Consider the following 19,445-nt stretch of genomic DNA (forward strand, 5'->3'; position numbering starts at 1 on the left):
GAGTATTAGTCCGATATTGCTCTCTTTTTCGGACGATCACGGCTCTGAATCAATGTTCTAAATCATCAGGGAAGATCACTTTGAAGGACAATGAAAGTGGTGGAGATAAGCATATACAGCAAAGAGAAAAAAACTAGTTAATAATAATAACAATAATAATTATAATAAAGCAACCTAAACCATGCCATAGCAAACAGCTCTTGACGTACATTATATGCAAAGAAGTAGCATCGACATGAATAAATAAGTACATGATAAATATAATATTTGACTCCTGTTTGAAGAAGAGCTAGGTAATTTTTACCTTGATAAGATAATTTTTTATCAGTCTACTCAACGATTTTTTTCTGCGAAATGACTTCACAATACATATTTTCTTTATGTAGCAAGCCAATCGCACTGTCCCATGAACTAAGATAACTCCTGTTTTGGTGAGAACCGAATCAAAATAGATCGGAAACGCGACTCAATTGCTACAATGTATGAAGAGCTGTCTAGTGAGATGTCCGACTCTGATGGTTGGGCCTGGCTTAGAAAATCAACCTCTGGGCCATGAAAATGAGAATGCACCCACGATCCTTCCAAGTTGTTTCACTGTTTTTCTTGTTCGTGAAAATCAAATGTATGATGGGCCTCAGGAATTGAGATGATGATGGAAGAGCTATCTATTCATGACCATTATTAAGGGTCACGATCCTTGTAAGTTTTTAAGTTATAACTCGATTATTAAAGGACAAGCGCAGTAATACCACTGCGTCGTAATAAAATTATTATTGTCTCAGCGGACTGCATATTATCTTCTCTTACAAGCATTTCCATACGGTTTTGTCGCCCTGACAATTCATTTTGCATATTAGAACTGTATATTCGCGCAGTCTCAAACTTATTACAGCACACTAGTCAACAACCATGAACTCCAAGATCTTATTTAGCCTTACTTTGATCATCTCTGGGGAAGGAAAACCCATTAATTTCTATGCCATGGACCACGTAACATCCTCTTCACCCACTGCTATGTCTAGCCCCAAAGCATCCCACACCGCCTTTGAACCGTCGACGATGTTGTTCCTACACGGTGGCTGATTGGCGTGTTCACCATCGCACCCATTCATAGAGTCACACTCATCCACCACCTTGGCTGTCACGCTTCTCCCAGTCTTCGTAGATGTTATTTTGATCCCATTCCCGCACCGAGACCCGTCAGCATACCACCCAGTCGATAGGGCAACAATCTTTTCTGAGTTGTCGTGGTAGCTGCTGTCGCATTCTGACGGGCCCCCACCATCACCGCCTTCGCTAAAATCGTTGTTCGTCAAGGTCGCTTGAGTGGAAGACGTTACCGGCGGCGAGCAACTATATTTAGGGTAGGACTTGTCTTGGCAGTACATAGTGCCTGAGGGTTGACATCCTCCACCCGACGGTGATGGAGTACTGGGACATACGTGCGTGCCTACGTCGGGATCATCATGGCACTTCCCGTTGATGCATATCAATTGTCCGGTGCAATCATCTAGGGTATGACAAGGGCCGTTGCATGAGGAGATGGCATGTGAAGGAGATGAAAAAAGATTGATGCTTATGACAATTGGAAGAGCTAGGAGGAGTGCCCCAATGTACTTCATTGTTTAACTATCGAAATTGAACGCTCGAGTTGATTTGGTGTGGAGAGAGGAAAGATAGGAGCTGCTTATATAGTCTCTCACCCTCCATCTTGGCTGGAAAAAAAGAGAGGTGATCATTCAACTTGCCTTTTGTTTTCCTATAAGTCAAGATTCTGCGCAATCTGCGCGTGTTGACTCATTGGCTCCATTTGTGGAATTCAAACAAAAATTAGCTCATAGTCTTCAATCCCGTGCCTTGCGTGTTACGACCGACTTCTCCGAAATCAATCAAAATCGTGAGGTGGATATCGAGACTGACGTAAGGATAAAGGTTCGTGATTTCTCTTTATAGTTGTAAAAATTGACTCTAAGTTAGAGCATGAGTTTCGCTTATACTTTAACTCTAGAATAGCGGTTGTATATATAGAGTTTATCTACTAGCCTTTACAATAATTACATAGACTAATTCAAAATTTTGGAATTAGTCCATCATAGTAATAACTATGGTAATAATTACATGAGATGAGAATGGATTAATTCAAATATCTTGAATTAGTCCATTACGGTAATATCTACAGGTAATAACTAAATAATGAAAGCATTAGCTAATTCAAAATATTTTGAATTTGAACTAGTCAGGCATTGCTATCCTTGACATGCCCCCACAAGTTGAAGGTGATCTTCTAGATGATCTTCAACTTGGATTTGAGCATATCACGGCGACACCGTGTAAGAGGCTAGGTGAAGATATCTGCAATTTGGTCATGTGTGAATATAAAGCAAATCTTGATATTACACTCCTACCGGTCTTCATATCACACTCCTCCCGGTCTTCATAGATGTTGTCCTAATTCGATCACCGCATCGAAATCCGTTGGCATATCACCCGGTCGACACCGCAACAATCAGCTCCAAGTTTTTATGGTAACTGTCATCGCACCCCGGCGGGTCCCCACCATCACCTCCTTTGCTGAAATCATTGTTTGTCGAGGTTGCTCGAGTGGAAGAAGTTACCGGAGGCGAAAAACGATATTTAGGGTAGGACTTGCCGTGGCAGTGCGTAGTAGCCGAGGGCTGACATCCTCCGACAAACGGTGAGGATATCGCACTCGATGGAGATGGAAAGAAAAAGGATGGGTTCGAAACATGACAGAAAAAGGATGTCATGAACAGGGACGAGGACGGAGTAAATGGTAGTAAAATCAATGGAAAAACTTTCAAGTGGCATAAATGATCAAGAAGTAATCAATTAGCTATAATCATGAAGTATTTCTGCATAACTCATCCCCAAAAATAAAAATAATGCTACATGTATTAAGTTCTTATCAAGAATTCCATACTGAATGGGGTGACCTACGTGATATACACCATCAGATATGTGTACTCATCATTTAAAATAAAAATTGTAGAAAATAAAGGAGAACATAGATGGGGAAATATCAATTTATGGAAAGATATTACGCGACATCTAAAGGTCCCATCTTTTGTTTTATGGGCAAAAGTTGGCGTACAATCGTGTGCTGTTTCTCTTCATGCAACATGCTTCATGCAATGCAATACTTCTCGTTTGAACATTGCATGTGGTTCTCGCATCATATGCTTCTTATATGCTTCATGCAATACAATACTTTTCGTTCAACTCATCAATGTTCACGCGGTTGATTGGGTCTCGAAAGATTTTCAACTTATGAACTAAATATCATCGCTTCGAATCCCACTAACTGTTTAGGCTAGAGTTATTTGCTTAATCCTGAGGTCTAGACTTAACCAGTTTATGGCGTTTGCAAGGTATTTAGTTAGTCGGCCAGATTTCAGCACCCGTGCGCTCAAATTATTCAAACAGAAATTCGGCTCCTTTACATATGTTAAATTCCCAAAAAATATAAAAGAACAATCTGACGAATGTAAGAGCTACTTGATCCTCGAAACTCATTGTGATCTCAGGTCACGATCACACTGATCATCGAGGGGAATTAGTTCACACGAGAGCGCCGTGATGAAAGGGCTTTGTACATGTATATAGAAAGGAACGTCTCACTCTCTTCCAAGCACGATTCACCTTATTGCGGAGCGTTTAAAACCAGTAAATAACCAAAACGAAACACGAAGCACTTGCAGAAGCGTGTCGCGATGGGACAATTTTAGGGGCAGCATCAAGCCGAATAATCCAGATCTCGTTAACCTGATCTCATGGGGCCATGGCCACACCGTCTGCGCCGCCATCTTAACGTCTGAAATGACCATCCGCTCGAACTTGGCCCTCTAGTCTCAGCCACAGAATTCTAATTATTGACCCCTTAATTACCTTTAAATAATATGTTCGACTTTGACAGTGAATTCTAATTATTGACCCCTTGATTAGCTTTAAATAATACATTCTACTTTGACGGGAAAATTGTCCAAAAAATTACAAACTTATTACACTTTTATCAATTTAATTATAAACCTTTCAATTTTATCAATTCAATCATAAACATTTTCACTTCTTACAAATTCAGTACATCTAATTAATTTTGATCGAAATTGCTACAATGACATTTTTTAGTAATATTTAAATAATATTTTGAATTTATTATTTTTTTATACTTTTTTTGCTTTTTTTTTAGGGGGTTCGAATCTGGCTGGCACACTGTTGCCGGCCAACCTTCGATGGCCATAGGCGAGGGCTGGGGACCTCTGCCGGCCACAAGCGAGGGCCGACCGACCCTCATTGGCCATAGCTCTAGTCAAGGGTGTCACGCCCCTCACAAGCTTTGGGCAAGGGCTGCGATGTCCTAGCGGACCTAACAAGGGCTTCACAGCCCTTGTCATTTCTAGGTGAGGGCTCGCAAGGGCCACAACGCCCTCACCTAGAGCCGGTGAGGGTTGTTTGGCAACCCTTGCCGGCCAAATCCAAAACCCAAAGGAAAAAAAAAACCAAAAAAAGAAAAAAAAACCATAATATATATATTATTTAAAAAGTGCCACGTTAGCGTTGGCCATCCATATCAACAATTCTTGGTCAAAATTAGTTAAATGGACTTAATTGGCAATAAGTGAAAAATTTAGGACTGGATTGACAAAAGGTGAAAATGTTTAGAACTAAATTAGCAAAATTAAAAAGTTTAAGACTAAATTGGCAAAAGTGCAATATGTTTAGAACTATCAAGACAATTTTCCCCAACTTTGACAGTTTGAATGGAGTGCTCATCGAATTAAGTTATTGCCAAAAGAAAAGCTGTGAGGCACCGCTGTTACATGTGATTAGCCACTTCTGTAGGGAAGTCTCATCGTGCATACAGGTTTAGAGATATTCTACATGAGTTGAGTTCACACTAAAATCGCTATCCAAGCCTATATTCTACATGAGTTGAGTTCACACCAAAATCTCTATCCAAGTCTACCTTCTGGAGGCTACCGTGGAAGCCACGTACGTTAGTCTTAGGAATACGACCTTTAAAGTCGGAAGTTTGTGCACGAAGGCATTCATGCGTACTTATTCGTTCTTGCTTCCTTCTTTTTTTGGCCAAAACAAACCGTGTATTAAATGGTTTCTAAATCGCTTAATATTACATTTCGGAAAACACAATTCAATCCCATTTAATGCTAATTTAGACTAAGAACCTGTGTGTTGTATGCCCTAACTACATGTATGAGATAATCTTTTCTTGGTCCACTTAACAACTTTCTGCAATATGACTACACGATGCATATTTGTTTTATGTAGCAACTAGCAAGCCAATCGCACTGTCACATGAACTAAGATATCTCCTGTTTTTGGTAAGCATCGAATCAAAATAGATCAGAAATGCGACTCAATTTTGCTACAATGGATGAAGAGACTCTGATGTTGGGCCTGGCAACCACTGGGCCATGAAAATGAGAATGCACCCATGATCCTTTAAAGTTGTTTCACTTTTTTCTTGTTCCTGAAATCTAATGTATGATGGGCCCAAGGATCTTTGGTTGTTGGTATAATTACAAAAAAAAAAAAAAGTTATAAATTTGTTTTAAAATACTAATTCAATTCTATAATTTCGTTTAAATAAAAAACTACAAAAATTGTCACATTATCATTGGTCATGTCATGTAGGACGGTCAACGTCCATATTAATGATTTTTTTTTATCAAAATTAGTCAAAAAGATTACATTGATAAATCCTTAAAAGATTTAGGATTAAATTAGCTAAATTAAAAAGTTTAGCACTGAATTTGCATTTATACAATAAATATAAGACTTTTTTGATAATTTACTCTTTATTATTCGGATGATAATTTGTCACACAATTGTTCATCACTTATGAATTAAACGTTTTATTCTACAGTTCTTTTGGCAAGACTTGGAGTACTATAGGCGCGTTGTCCCTATCCCTCAAGCTATGTGCTAAGGTTTCGTTTGGTTTCATTCCTATTTGTCCCAATTCTTGTTCCGTTGTTCCCTAGAATAAATAAAAAAAGAAGAATAGAAATCTATTTAGTAATATCAACTAATTTTTTTTATTCCATGTAATAAAAAAGTATTTGAGGAATAGATTTGGAACAGAAATAAGAAGTAGAAAAAAAGTAACTTCTTATTCTCAGAATAATTTCTAGAAATAAGTCATTTTCATTTTTTCTTTTTTTTCCTTTTCTTCTTCTTCCTCACAATTGTCTGCCGTTGATTGTTGCCGCCTTCGCCGGTCACTGCCGCCCACCACCATCGACCTCTAGACACCGCCATTGCCACCGACCACCGCCATTCATCGACTTCCACCACTATCAACTAGAGGAGGAGCAAGAAAAAGAGGAGAGGGAAAAAAGAAAAATCTAATAAATTATTAAAAAATTAAAATAAAATCTATATAAAAAAATTCATAGATTGTACAATATGCACTCCTATTCTTTTTCTATTCCTAGACTAAAAATTTATGCAATTACCAAACGCTTTTTTTTACTTAGAAATTATTCTAGAAAATAGAAATAGAAAATGGCTATTTCTAAAAAGAAATCATTTCCCAAAATAGAAATGTTATAAAGCAGGTCCTAAGTAACTAAGTCTTACTTCTTTTTGAGTTATGTCCTCAGTATCATTAAAAAAAAAAATACTTTGATACTTTAAGTTATATTTATAACCCTGGAAATTTTTTGAGTTATAAAACGATGGAACATGCTACGAATTCATGAAAAATGAAACTTAAATAATCTTGCTTGTCTACTTGGTTTAAGGATATCATTTAGGTGTTTCATTGCGATGGAACAGTATGTTATGTTTAAAGACTTCAGTTCGTCTATTTTTCTGTCATTTTGATGATGTCAACTAGGCATGTGAAGGTGCGAATTAAGAATGAATCGAATTGGGGCTTTTGAGCTGTAAAGGTGGAGAAGGCAATCAGACAATATCAATTTATGACTTTTTTTGTCTAACAACAGCATAATTAGTCTTCTTTAATTTGTGCGATGTTTATGAGAGAGTCCTTGAATTTTTTATGGTGCAATTGGGTCCTCTAACTTAATTTTATTTATCCATTAATAAGTCATTTTGTCACTAGTATATTTAATTTTGCCCATGCAGTAACCGTCCATGTTGAGCAAAATCTAAACAAGAACCTCTCTTCTTCTGTCCTAGACATGTTATTGTCATTATTGGCTTTTCTCCTTTTCTATATATTGTTTATTTTGTATTGCGTGTATTTATTTTTATTTTTTATCATTTTTTAATGATGAGTTCTTCTGTTTACATTTTAATGTAATTAAAAGCTATTTGATTGAGAGCGTTCTTAAAATGCTAATTTATGTAGCTCAAAAACCCATGCTGCAAAGATCAAAGTATTTCTTGATTTTAATAATACACCACGATCATCTAATCTAACAATTTGAACTCAGCAGTAATTGCAAAGGAGGAAAAAGAAGAAGAAGAGGGATAGACTCGAGAAGATCGTGATAATGCTAAAGCAAAATTAGATAACAAAAAAGTGAGTACACAGCAACATCCTCTTCCGGACAATTTATCAAACACTTTGTCTTCTATGAGGCAACTAATCAAAGAATACATTTATCTAACGCTTTATCTTCAAACAATTCCTCTGCAAAGATTAGTAAAACCGAATTAGTCAGATTATTCTAGGTCAATGTCAAAAGATTGCATGTCCATCAGATAATCTATAGACATAAAATTGTCGGCATGTTTATAAGATTGACATGGTCAAATTAATCTGAACATCCTTAACTATATTCAGCATATTTGTCATGCAAACAAATCAAGTCAAAATTCACCATCTCTAGATGTGTATGTAGTGTATGTGTCGTACAAAAATCTCGTGAAAAATGACCAGCACGAACGCTATCCGAGCTTCAATTTTAAAGATGATTGCTATTCAACAAACACACGCACACTCCCGAGAGTATGTGAAAAACAAGTACTCGCCCAAACACGCACCTTAAAATTTAACTTGGGATATATTCGGCGGTCAAAGTTGTGCGAGAAGGGTGCGATAAAACTCACAAATAAATAGTTGATTAAGTCCTAAAACTTGTCCAGAAAAGTGCAATTGAGTCCTAAAACTTACAAAGAGTTCAATCAGTCCTAAAACTTGTCAAGTTTATTCAATTAAGTCCTAAAATTAACACCGTTAAGAAAGTTAACGGAAATTGCCGACGTGGCCGACGTCATATTTTAAATGATTTTTATTTTTCAAATGGATTTTTAAAATTATTTTTTATTCAAAATCTTTAAAAATTAGATTAAAAACTAAAAGGAAAATCTAAATTTATTTAAAAAAGAAAAATCTAAATTTATTTAGAAAAACAAAATTGTTCAAAAAAAAGGGCGGTGGACTTCCGCCGCCCATCGCCGGGGGGGCCGGCGACCGCGCCGCCCCGGGCGGGTGGCCGGCCCTCACCGGGGCCGGCGACCGTCGCCCGCCCCAGGCGAGGCCTCGTCGGCCCTCGCTCGGGCCGGCGAGGACCGATGAGGCCTCGCCCGGGCGGGCGACGGTCGCCGTCCCTCGCCCGCCCGCCGAGCGACCGTCGCCCGCCCAGGGCGAGGCCTCGCGCCCTCGCTCGGGGCGGCGAGGCTCGCCGAGATCCGGGGAGCCTCGCCGAGATCCGGCGAGCCTCGTCGGCTAAGCGAGGGCCGACGAGGCCTCGCCCGGGCGGGCGACGGTCGCTCAGCCCTAGGCGAGGGACGGCGGCACCGCCGCCTGGGCGAGGCCTCATCGGCCCGCCGGCCGGCAAGGCTCACCAGATCCGGGCGAGCCTCGCCGCCCCGAGCGAGGGCCGATGAGGCTCGCCTAGGGCGGCGGCGCCACCGGCCCCCTAAGTGAGGGCCGGCCACCCCGCCTGTGCGCGACGGCCGCCGGCCCCTTCGGCGATGGGCGGCGGAAGTCCACCGCCCTTTTTTCGAACAATTTTGTTTTTCTAAATAAATTTAGATTTTTCTTTTTTTAAATAAATTTAGATTTTCCTTTTTAGTTTTTAATCTAATTTTTAAAGATTTTGAATAAAAATAATTTTAAAAAGCCATTTGAAAAATAAAAAAATCATTTAAAATATGACGTTAGCGCTACGTCGCAATTTCCGTTAATTTTCTTAACGGTGTTAACTTTAGGACTCAATTGCACTTTCGGACAAGTTTTAGGACTTGATTGAACTCTTTGTAAATTTTAGGACTCAATTGCACTTTCTGGACAAGTTTTAGGAATTGATTGAACTCTTTGTAAGTTTTAGGACTCAATTGCACTTTCGCACAAGTTTTAGGACTTCTACTAAACATATCCCATTTAACTTTAGTATTTGAATAGGCTTACTTTTCTAAATAAACCTATAACTTTAAGTCCAATCGCAATTCTATCTCGTACTTTTTTGTCTAAAGAGAATCATAAACTTTTACTATCGTTTTAAATCTTCCCCACATTGGAAAATTGCCATTAATTTCTTCAAAATCATCAATAATACAATCAATTAAAGGTTCATCTTTAAAACATCCATCTTCACCAATCCTCTCAAATTCATATGAAATAACAACAACCTCTTGATATTGATAATTTTGAGAAAAAAAACTAATGAAGTTTTGTGAACACGAGGCAAATTTGGGTCTATAATGAAAGTTTGTAAATTTTTTTTGGACAAAAAATAAAGTACAGGGTAAAATTAGAATTAAATCTAAAGTTGAGTAATTTTTTTTTTTTTTGAGGAATTAGATCTCTCTCTATAATTAGAACCCACGTTTCGTAGCAGGTGCAAACGAAAAGAAAAACCAAAAGAAAAAAGTAAGAACTTATAACACAAGAAAATAACCCCAGCCCACTTTTCGGGCGATCCAAAAAAAAAAAAAACATGAAATTAGTTATCAGCATTATAAAAATAACCTCCTTTCAAACTACCCCAAGCATGTGTATACCATAGATATAATGTGTACGTAAAAGATACATCAATTGAGCTAAAATAACAACGTTTTGCTTCAATTATAATGGATGTTTTGCTCTAGTTCCTTTCGAAATCCATGATTTGAAATTATAACAGACAAACTTAAAAAATTAGTAGTAAGAATTTGATCTTTGGACCAAAAACAAGTGATTCAATTTGCTTCCGAGTCGTGCCAAGTTCAGCTCTGGCGATGGCTCAAAAGAAGCACTTCCACAATGCTCAAGTCAAGGCTTCATCCTAATATCAAGTATGGGGTTGACCCCTGCCCAGCACCACGAAGTCAAGCAAGTCAGTGCCTAATGACAAGGGAGCGGACGACCAAAGGACCGGTGGACGGTGATCATAGTTATAGTGATCCTGAAGTAGCGAAATTCCTTCAATAGTTTGTATAGTACGTGACATTCAAGACCGATTTTTTACACAACCTCCGTCCTTCATCATTAATAAGGAGCGATAAAAGGAGGATGTTTTGAATGCTCTTGATTAAGAAGTAAGCTTTTGCCTTACATTGTTGGTGAGAGTCAAATGACACTCTCCGCTAAGTTATATTCTTTCCCTGCTACTTCGCCCATTTAATATTCTATCAGTTTAATATCAGTAACTCCGGGAGACTTGTGAGGTTTAGAATTTTCAAATTATTAGATTTTTCAAGTTTAATTGAAAATGAATTATTATATTATATACATGTCAACCTGATATATCTTGATATTTTTGAACGCATTTATATATTTTTAATTACATTGCATGTCTTTCATAAGGCATCTTGAATGTCTTATTTTTGGATTCAAAATTGTGATAAATTTAAAAACATGGCATTTTGGGTTGACTTAATCGTGACACGACTATGGTACAAGAATATGAACTTTAGGGAAAAATATCAAATGATGTAAAGCGATTTGGACAATAATATAATTAGGGATGATCAGTTTCAATATAGGCAGATTAATAGTATAAAACTTAAAACCTACCATATCAAAGTTGGTTCCCAAACTTCGGAACCAAGAATTAGTAAATTTGGAACTTGCTGGACTTTTTTTTTCCTGTATTTTTTTGGTTTTAATTTATTATATATAAAATATGCATGGGTCAAATATGAACGCACTTCATTTCTGTACTCAAGGATTATATGTTAAATAATAAATATATCCAATAAAAATGTAAAACAACTTACTTTAGATGGAGTAAATTGATTTGGTTCCTAGTTCTACCGTGAAAATGGCCTTACAATTTTAAAGTTCTTTAAGTAGAATCAATAGGTTCAAGATGTAGAATTGCGAACCGAATCGATCAAGGCCAATTCCTAATATTTGGAATTGGGAATGAATTGGTCTCATTGTGGACCAACTTTTTCAATTTTTGGGATCAAGAATCGAACTAATCTCCTTATGAACCAACCTTGAATTGGCCTGATTTTGAGGTTGAACTGGCCAAATTACTAACCCCTAAGTATCATATGCCTTATATGCTCAAATAAATATGAGGTGTCCTACATGCAGAGCTAAATTGGTGGGTTTGTTTAGCGGGAAACGAATGAATTGAAAAATATTTTCTTAAAAATAATCGCTTGTATTGTTTAAATGAAGATGTTTCATCATCTATGAATAAATGAATAATGAAAACATTTTTCTTTTATTCATTTTTGTAAAAGATGTAAGCAATTATTTTTAAGAAAATATTTTTCACCTAAGCATATGAATTAAGAAAAGCTAAAAAATCTAAGAGGAGTTAAAAAGAAAAAAGCTCGAAGACAAATTGCCCCATTTGTATTAATTATATTTCCTTTTTTTTTTTTTTCTCCACATCTCTATATTCAGGCAGATAACACAGGAGGGACCGGTTAGTAATCCACTGCATTTCGTCTACGCAGCTATCGTGCGCTCGTCAATCCCCCTCCCTCGTCGAAAGGGCTTCCCACCGGAATCGTCTTCTTCCCCAAAGATCATCCCCTCCGCGCAGACCACACAACTCCCCCGGCAGTCGGTACCTCTCTCTCTCTCTCTCTCTCTCTGCAAATTTCAGCTTCCGTCTCATCCTTTTACGTCAGCTCGAAGCGCCCTTTGCCTTTGCCTGAGGCTTTTCTTGGGTCCAAGGGAATGATCAGGCTCGAGGAAATTCCCGACGAGGCGAGGAAACGCGCCGGAATTGAGGTTGTTCTGGGTCTTGCTCCGAGCGTTTTGGACGCGTTGGTTTGAGTAATTGCAGTCCTTAATCGTCGATTCGTGCGACAATGTGATGAGAACTTTCCGACACCGAGTTGTGGCCCTGTCGCTGTCCCCGATGATGAGCGTGTGGGTGGGCGATCCCATCGGCGGACGGGCATTGGAGGAAAGGAATGTTTTTTTGAGTGATTTGCAGGAAAGGAAAGGGAAGGGAAGCTGCGTATGTGATTTGGCTATGTAAATGAACGTTCTTTTTGTGTTTGGTGCCACTTAGCCCTCGCGAATCGTTCTAGCCTGGAGACGTCGGGTCGGTCCTCGTTTAGGTTGTGACTTGTCGATCACGAGGGTTATGTTGTTTGTCGGCATGATCCGATGAGGCGATGCCTTGCTATGACTATGACTGCCTTAGTATAGGAAGATGCAATTCAGTGGGTGGAGTAGAGTGTTTTCATGTTGAGTTCCTTAGCTACTTATGATTCCGATGACTTGGAACGGAGATGGCCGTTTGCCTGTTCCAATTAACTGTTGAGTGTCATAAGTAACTGTCCTTGTCTGATCAACTAGTCAGCAATAAATTTCTAGCGGCTTTTAGAAAGCGGAAATTATTTCTCCTTTTGCATTACACCACATGCCCAGGTGGTGTCATTGATATAATCGCCAGAGTTTCATTTGGTTATTCCTGCTGGAGGGTCTATAAGGGTGTCCATTTTCATCTTGCGCAGATCTCTTCAACTCTCTGTCTACTGAACAGCGCCAAGGATCTGAGTTAGTTGGAAGTCTAACTGAGGTGGAGGATTGCTCAGGAAAATGTGTTGCTACTTCAATGTCAGGACATTTTCAGTGATAATGCTATGGGGTAAGAAGCTCCTGAAAGCAGTGAATTCCTTTGATTGTGACCTACACCACGTTTACTGATTGATTATTCTTGAAGTGCTTCTAATTTGCTAACTTCTAGTTTTTGAAGCGGCTATTTATTTGTATTTTGTAAATACTTTGTCTTTGGCAGATGCATTTGTAATAAAATAGAGTTTTGTCGCTGCTTTCTTGCTGATGTGGGCAAAGAAATGGCCTCAGCGAGATCTGCGGGATGTGTTGACCCTGGATGGGAGCATGGTATCGCACAAGATGAAAGAAAAAAGAAGGTTAAATGTAACTACTGCGGAAAAGTAGTCAGCGGAGGAATATTCAGATTGAAGCAGCACCTGGCTAGAATATCTGGAGAAGTAACTCACTGTGAAAAGGTCTCAGAACAAGTATGTGCAAGTATGAGGAAAAACCTCGAAGGGTGTCGTTCTAGTCGGAAAAGAAGACAATCTGAGTATGAACAAGCATCTTTGGCTTTCAATTCCAATGAATATGATGATGGAGAAGAAGCAGCCTCGGCTTATAAGCACAAGGGCAAGAAAGTAGCAGATGATAGAGACTTGGTCATAAGATTTGCCCCTCTTCGGTCTCTTGGGTATGTAGACCCTGGGTGGGAACATTGTGTGGCTCAAGATGAAAAGAAGAAAAGGGTGAAATGCAACTACTGTGAGAAAATAATTAGTGGAGGAATCAACCGGTTTAAACAACATCTGGCCCGGATCCCTGGGGAAGTTTCATACTGTGAAAAGGCTCCTGAAGATGTCTATCTTAAAATGAAGGAGAATATGAAATGGCATAGAACAGGTAGAAGACTCCGAAAACCAGATACCAGGGAGATATCTGCATTTTACTTGCACTCTGATAATGAGGAAGAAGAAGAAGAAGAGCAGACAGAAGGAATTTTGCAATGCATAAGCAAGGAAGTAGTGGCTTTTGATGATAGAGCTTTGGAGAGTGACTTCAAAGATGCTACCAAGGACAGGTTTCCTGGAGGAAGTGCGAATGGCCCTGAGCACCTGTTAAAAAGGTCTAGATTGGATTCTGTTTTTCTAAATTCTCTTAAAAATCAGACATCATCTCACTACAAGCAGTGCAAAAGAAAGGTGGGCGCTGATAAAAAAGGCCGCCAGGAAGTGATATCTGCAATCTGTAGATTCTTCTATCATGCAGGAATCCCTGCCGATGCCGCGGATTCTCCATACTTTCATAGAATGTTAGAGTTAGTTGGTCAATATGGGCAGAGTCTGAAGGGTCCATCCAGTCGATTGATATCTGGCCGATTTCTTCAGGATGAGATCGCATCTATAAGGGAGCATTTAGATGATTTAAGGGCATCATGGGCGATTACTGGGTGTTCTATAATGGCTGATACATGGAAGGATGTGCAGGGGAACATCGTGATAAACCTCTTGGTCTCCTGCCCTCGTGGCGTTTATTTTGTTTCCTCGGTTGATGCCACTGATATAATCGACGATTATGAAAAACTTTTTACATTATTGGATAGTGTAGTGGACGAGATAGGAGTGGAGAATGTAGTCCAGGTACTTAATCCATCAATCTCTGTTCATCACTTTTCCTTCCTTTTCTTTTTCATTCACTGTATTTCCTCAGTTGATTGTCTGCTTGCTTAGGAGGCTTTTGTCTTATCCTCTTGACCTGAAGCAGGTACTTACCAGGGACACTGCGAGTTTTAGAGCTGCAGGGAAGATGCTTGAAGAACGAAGGAAGAATTTGTTCTGGACTCCTTGTGCTGTGGATTGCATTGATCAAATGCTGGAGGATTTTATAAAGATAAATTGGATCGCAGAATGCTTTGACAAAGCAAAAAAGATCACAAAGTTTGTGTATAACACTGGATGGCTCTTGAATTTTATGAAGAAAGAATATACCGGAGGGAAGGAACTTCTGGTGCCTGGTCTCACAAAATTTTCCACTAGTTTTTTAACCTTAGGAAGTCTGTTTGATCAAAGAATTGACCTCAAGAGAATGTTTCAGTCAAATGAATGGCATTCTTCTAGACTTTCCAAAAGCGAGGATGGTAAAGAAGTGGAGAGAATTGTCTTAAATGTCACATTCTGGAAGAAGGTGCAGTATTTGAAGAAATCTTTAGAGCCAGTGGTGCAAGTTTTGCAAAAGCTAGACAGCTTGGAAAGTCGGTCAATTTCCTATGTGTATGACGACATTTATAGAGCTGGACTGGCCATTAAAGCCATTGTTGGTGATGATGTACGAAAGTATGGGCCTCTGTGGAGTGTAGTAGACGGCCATTCAAGCTCATTATTCCGTCATCCTCTTTATGTGGCTGCCTATTTTCTTAATCCCTCTTATCGTTATCGTCATGATTTTGTGTCGGTATGAGACTAATGTGGCTGTTGTTTCTTATCATACTTCACTTTTGAAGCTTTGTTCTTACCCCAATCCTATTCATTACAGCATCCTGAAGTTATTCGTGGTCTGAATGAGTGTATTGTTCGACTAGAACCAGATAGTGCAAAAAGAATTTCTGCATCAATGCAGGTAAATGACCTTGCTTCACAATTCCATGCATGCGATTCATGTTTTGAGACTCTTTACTTATCATGGTTATTCGAGGTTAGAGTATTTGTCAAGCTGCAACAAGGGCTTCTGCTACTATTCATCGGTGCTGCTCATAAGCTTCTCTCTTCAAAATATTAAGACCCTTTACTGATGGTCTCATTCTGTTCTTTCTAGATTCCGGACTTTGTTTCTGCAAAGGCTGACTTTGGGACTGATTTGGCTGTAAGTACTAGGGCCGAACTTGATCCAGGTCATACAGCAGTCACTTCACACATTAATGGTCAAGCATTTCAGTTAAATAAGTTTTACCACAGAGACTGTGGAAGATTATTGCTGATAGAGTTTTGTGCCATTGATTTATTTATGCAATAGCTGCATGGTGGCAACAACATGGGATAAGCTGCCTTGATCTACAGCGGATCGCCATACGTATACTCAGCCAAACTTGTTCGTCTATTGGATGCGAACATACATGGAGTATATTTGATCAAGTCCACAGCAAAAGACATAATAGTCTTTCCCAGAAGAGATGGAATGATCTTGCCTATGTTCACTATAACTTGCGCCTGAGAGAACATCAACTTGGGAGACACGCGGGTGATTTGGTCACATTTGACAGTGGGATGCTGGAAATGCTATTGGATGACTGGATTGTGGCGACAGAGAGACGAGAGGAGCCAGAAAATGAGGTAAGCTCAAACAAAGTTTTTTGTTCATTAAAATTCTTGTTATTCTAAAAGCCTTGCAATTTTGAATCTTTTTTGGCTTGATTTAGGAGATTGTTTACAATGACATGGAGCAATTTTATGTGGATGACAATGAAGAGACGTTTAATGACAATGGCAATGAAGAAAAGCAGCCTGTAGAAATGGTCACTTTGGCTAATGTCATTGAACCTTTTGAAGTTAATTCTGTTGGTGGAGCTGTTACAACTGATGACGATGATCTTGATTTTTTTGATGATGATTTGACAGATTAACACATCTGTAAGCAGGTCAGAATTAGTTAGAGTTATTTGTAACATATGCATATATTATAAGATAAAGGTAAATTGCGACTTCTAAAGTCTGCTGTGACAGATGGTCTGGTGCATTTGAAAACCTTTATCTCCCGTTACGGCTTTGATCTGGGGACCTTCTTCACTTCCTTTTTTGTGGTAATATGGTTGCCCAGTCATCCCTTTTGAACTTGTCAGTGCGTCTGTTGGGACTCTTGGGGGCTTAATATTAATAATTGCCAGTGGAAACTTAGGAGGGCTTATTGAACTTTTTATTATATTTCTGAGTTTGGAAGAATAGACTGATGTTGCGAATAGGATTTCCAAGTGGAGACACTATGACCATGAAAGTCTAACCTCGTTTGGACATTGCATTACCAGTTGTAATTAGGAGGTATCTTCTCGTTGCTTTTAGAAATTTGACCCCGCAAGATCTCCAGTTTTGTGCCAGTAGCCATCTCCCTCCTTGGTGGTATGTTGCACAGACAGCTCGTGTGTCGCTCTCTTAGCACAGGTAACAGTTTCAAGTAGGAGGAGGTGATGTCTTTCCAAGCTTAGACATGGTTCTGGTCTTTGTAGTATAGTTGTTAAATCACTCGTGATGCATTCTGCTGGAAGAGTCTACATAACCATCCATCATCTGGTGTCGAACTCGGTCTCCAGTTCGTAAAAAGGAAAATAATATCGGGCATACGAAAATTGGTTCTTAATATTTGTACACTATGCGGCAGACTCTGCTTTTAATGGTACCAATTGTTTAGAGGCGTATTGGCAATTTGTGAGATCATCCATGATGTCCACGTTTATCTTTGTGAATCTATAGTGAAGATGCAAGTGGTGAAGCTGCACATGGTCTTTTGTTTGAGCATCCTCCGCTTTGAACATTCTGTCGTCTGAAAATTAATCGACTGGGGCCTCTAGGCAGAAATTTGTACCGACATACCGATATCCACGAAAGACGAAACTGTGCACGAACCTCTGACTTCCCTTTGGGGCCAGTAAAAACCTCTGACTTTTTTCTAGCAAAAAAAAACAAAAAAAGCCTCTGACTTTTTCTTTTGGTCCAAAAAACCTCTGACTTAGCTTTCTGGAAATGTGGTATGAAAGCACGATGAGCCGCAACAAAAATGGCAAAATGCAAGCCGATTTTCCAAATTCTAAGACAAATTGACTGCTCTCTCTCTCCGCGCCACCAAAAGAGCCATCAATTCATCCCAGTACACGTTTCAACACTTTGGTCCAACCAAAAAGGTCAAAAAAAACAGGAAGGGGGAAATCAAACTCAAATGCTTTGGCCTCTACCACCCCTGGAGTCGGCGAACATCGTTTTTCCGTAGTGAAAAAGAGAACCCTTTTCTTTGTCCTATGATGAGATCCAAAACGAAATTGATAAGCTTTGACGGCACATGTAGTGCCATCACTTTGCACTTTCGCCACCGACACTAATATCTTCGAATTAATAGTTTAACCGACTCTACAATGATACAAAAGATTTATTCATTTTAAAATTCATAATAAAAGAAAATATTTAATGAAAAATCATTCTTCAAGAAAATATTTGCATTTTCTTAGATAATAAATGGTATTCCATTAACCGATCAATTCAATAAATTAAATGTGTGAAAATTTTAAAAATTAATTTGCAAAAAAATTATTTTCCTTGAAAAAAACATATTCGTCACTACAAAAGCAAACGCATCCGTTCAAAATCGCCTTGGTAGATTCTATTTGATATGCCTGTATCATGGGTCGATCAATTTCGGTCGATCAAACACCGTGCGGCCTTAGAATCGATGATCCCAAGTCAGCCTAACACACATACACACGTTCGTTCACAAGTGAATATACACTCTCTTTGCACATCCGACTCTTGTATTCGACGATCCGTGAATTCTCCCGTACTCGTAACATCTGTGTCACAGTTTGTAAGTGTCCTCCTACTTGCGTAGAATTTTTTTTTTTTTGGTCAAACACTTACGTAGAATTGAAAATGCCCAAAATTGAGAGATAGAATATTCCAAGTCAAGGGTCGCACCCTCGAATACCCCAAAAGATATACCAATCCGTACGGGTCTGTTTCCGAGGACTCTTCGTTTTGGTTCGACTTCGGAGAGGACTTGCTTAGCTAAGCGGGAACTTCATTTTTTTTTCTTTAATTCGACATGGTCACCATGCATTTATAGAAAGGGCCACCCTTTGTGGACTCGACGCCTTTAAAAATTGTCGACCCGGACTTAACATTTACTGCTACATTTTATTTCATATTTCAAATGCTAATGTGGAGCACATGCGTGGAACTCTTTTTTAACATTTTAAAAATCGATCCCCTCCGTTCTTAAAAATATCTTCAACCTCGAAACCCCTGATTGGGCCCATGGCGCAAATCCACTTTTTCTCGATTTTCGCACTCAATAGGTTTGATGGTTCAAATCAGCGACAAATGGTTGGAAAGAGAAAAGAAATTAACCTCAACGTTTGGAATTTCTTAAAGAGTACAAAGACGGATGTGGACATACACAGCAAAGAGACAACTTTCGTTTTCAAGCGAAAGAAGCTCGAATCAATCACGCAGCGGACAGCTAGGAATCGGCGTGATGAAGGACGCGGTAATTTGTAACTCCCACCCACTGTGGTTTTTCTTTCGTGGAAATTAGGGTATGCATAGTCCGGGCGGACGGTTCCCAACCTAAAATTGGGAACCGCTCGCTAAGCTTGACGTTCAAAAATTAGGGAATCGATCCACCCGTTTATCGTGCGCATGGATCCATGGGCCGATCTTGACGCGAAATAATTTTGGTTTTCAATATAGAACGACTATGTGATATCAAAGCAAGCCAAAGAAAGAAAAATCAAATTTAAATACGTAAAGATGCGGACGACAGGAGAAGTAAACGCGGCGAATTT

General features: G+C 39.1%; 2 protein-coding genes across 7 annotated transcripts; one reads left to right on the top strand and one right to left on the bottom strand.

Moving 5' to 3' along the window:
• Positions 1 to 743: 743 nt before the first annotated feature.
• On the bottom strand, positions 744 to 1,676 carry LOC104432897 (kiwellin). Its single transcript, XM_010045481.3, has one exon. The coding sequence runs from the start codon at positions 1,620 to 1,622 to the stop codon at positions 975 to 977; it is 648 nt and encodes a 215-aa protein (XP_010043783.1). The 5' UTR covers positions 1,623 to 1,676; the 3' UTR covers positions 744 to 974.
• Positions 1,677 to 11,831: 10,155 nt separating this feature from the next.
• On the top strand, positions 11,832 to 16,673 carry LOC104432898 (hypothetical protein). Of its 6 annotated transcripts, none has more exons than XM_010045482.3 (8): positions 11,832 to 11,963; positions 12,865 to 12,998; positions 13,149 to 14,547; positions 14,672 to 15,358; positions 15,440 to 15,523; positions 15,719 to 15,824; positions 15,917 to 16,233; positions 16,320 to 16,673. In XM_010045482.3, exons 2-8 carry the CDS (start codon positions 12,994 to 12,996, stop codon positions 16,521 to 16,523), a joined length of 2,802 nt encoding a protein of 933 aa, XP_010043784.2. In that variant the 5' UTR covers positions 11,832 to 11,963; positions 12,865 to 12,993; the 3' UTR covers positions 16,524 to 16,673. The 6 variants fall into 6 exon arrangements, with proteins under 6 accessions (XP_010043784.2, XP_039162402.1, XP_039162401.1 ...); XM_039306468.1 differs by having other exon boundaries at positions 13,205 to 14,547; XM_039306467.1 differs by lacking the exon at positions 11,832 to 11,963 and adding an exon at positions 11,991 to 12,130 and having other exon boundaries at positions 16,320 to 16,644.
• The last annotated feature ends 2,772 nt before the right edge of the window (positions 16,674 to 19,445 follow it).

This window comes from Eucalyptus grandis, chromosome 2 (genome assembly GCF_016545825.1).
Source record: "Eucalyptus grandis isolate ANBG69807.140 chromosome 2, ASM1654582v1, whole genome shotgun sequence".
Classification (NCBI taxonomy): Eukaryota; Viridiplantae; Streptophyta; class Magnoliopsida; order Myrtales; family Myrtaceae; genus Eucalyptus; species Eucalyptus grandis.

Bases quoted from the DNA above. Each gene is read 5' to 3' on its own strand.
- LOC104432898 (XM_010045482.3), top strand. The intron at 14,548-14,671 runs GTACTTAATCCA...GACCTGAAGCAG, and splicing joins GAGTGGAGAATGTAGTCCAG to GTACTTACCAGGGACACTGC. The intron at 16,234-16,319 runs GTAAGCTCAAAC...GGCTTGATTTAG, and splicing joins GAGAGGAGCCAGAAAATGAG to GAGATTGTTTACAATGACAT.
- LOC104432897 (XM_010045481.3), bottom strand. From the start codon at position 1,622: ATGAAGTACATTGGGGCACTCCTCCTAGCTCTTCCAATTGTCATAAGC.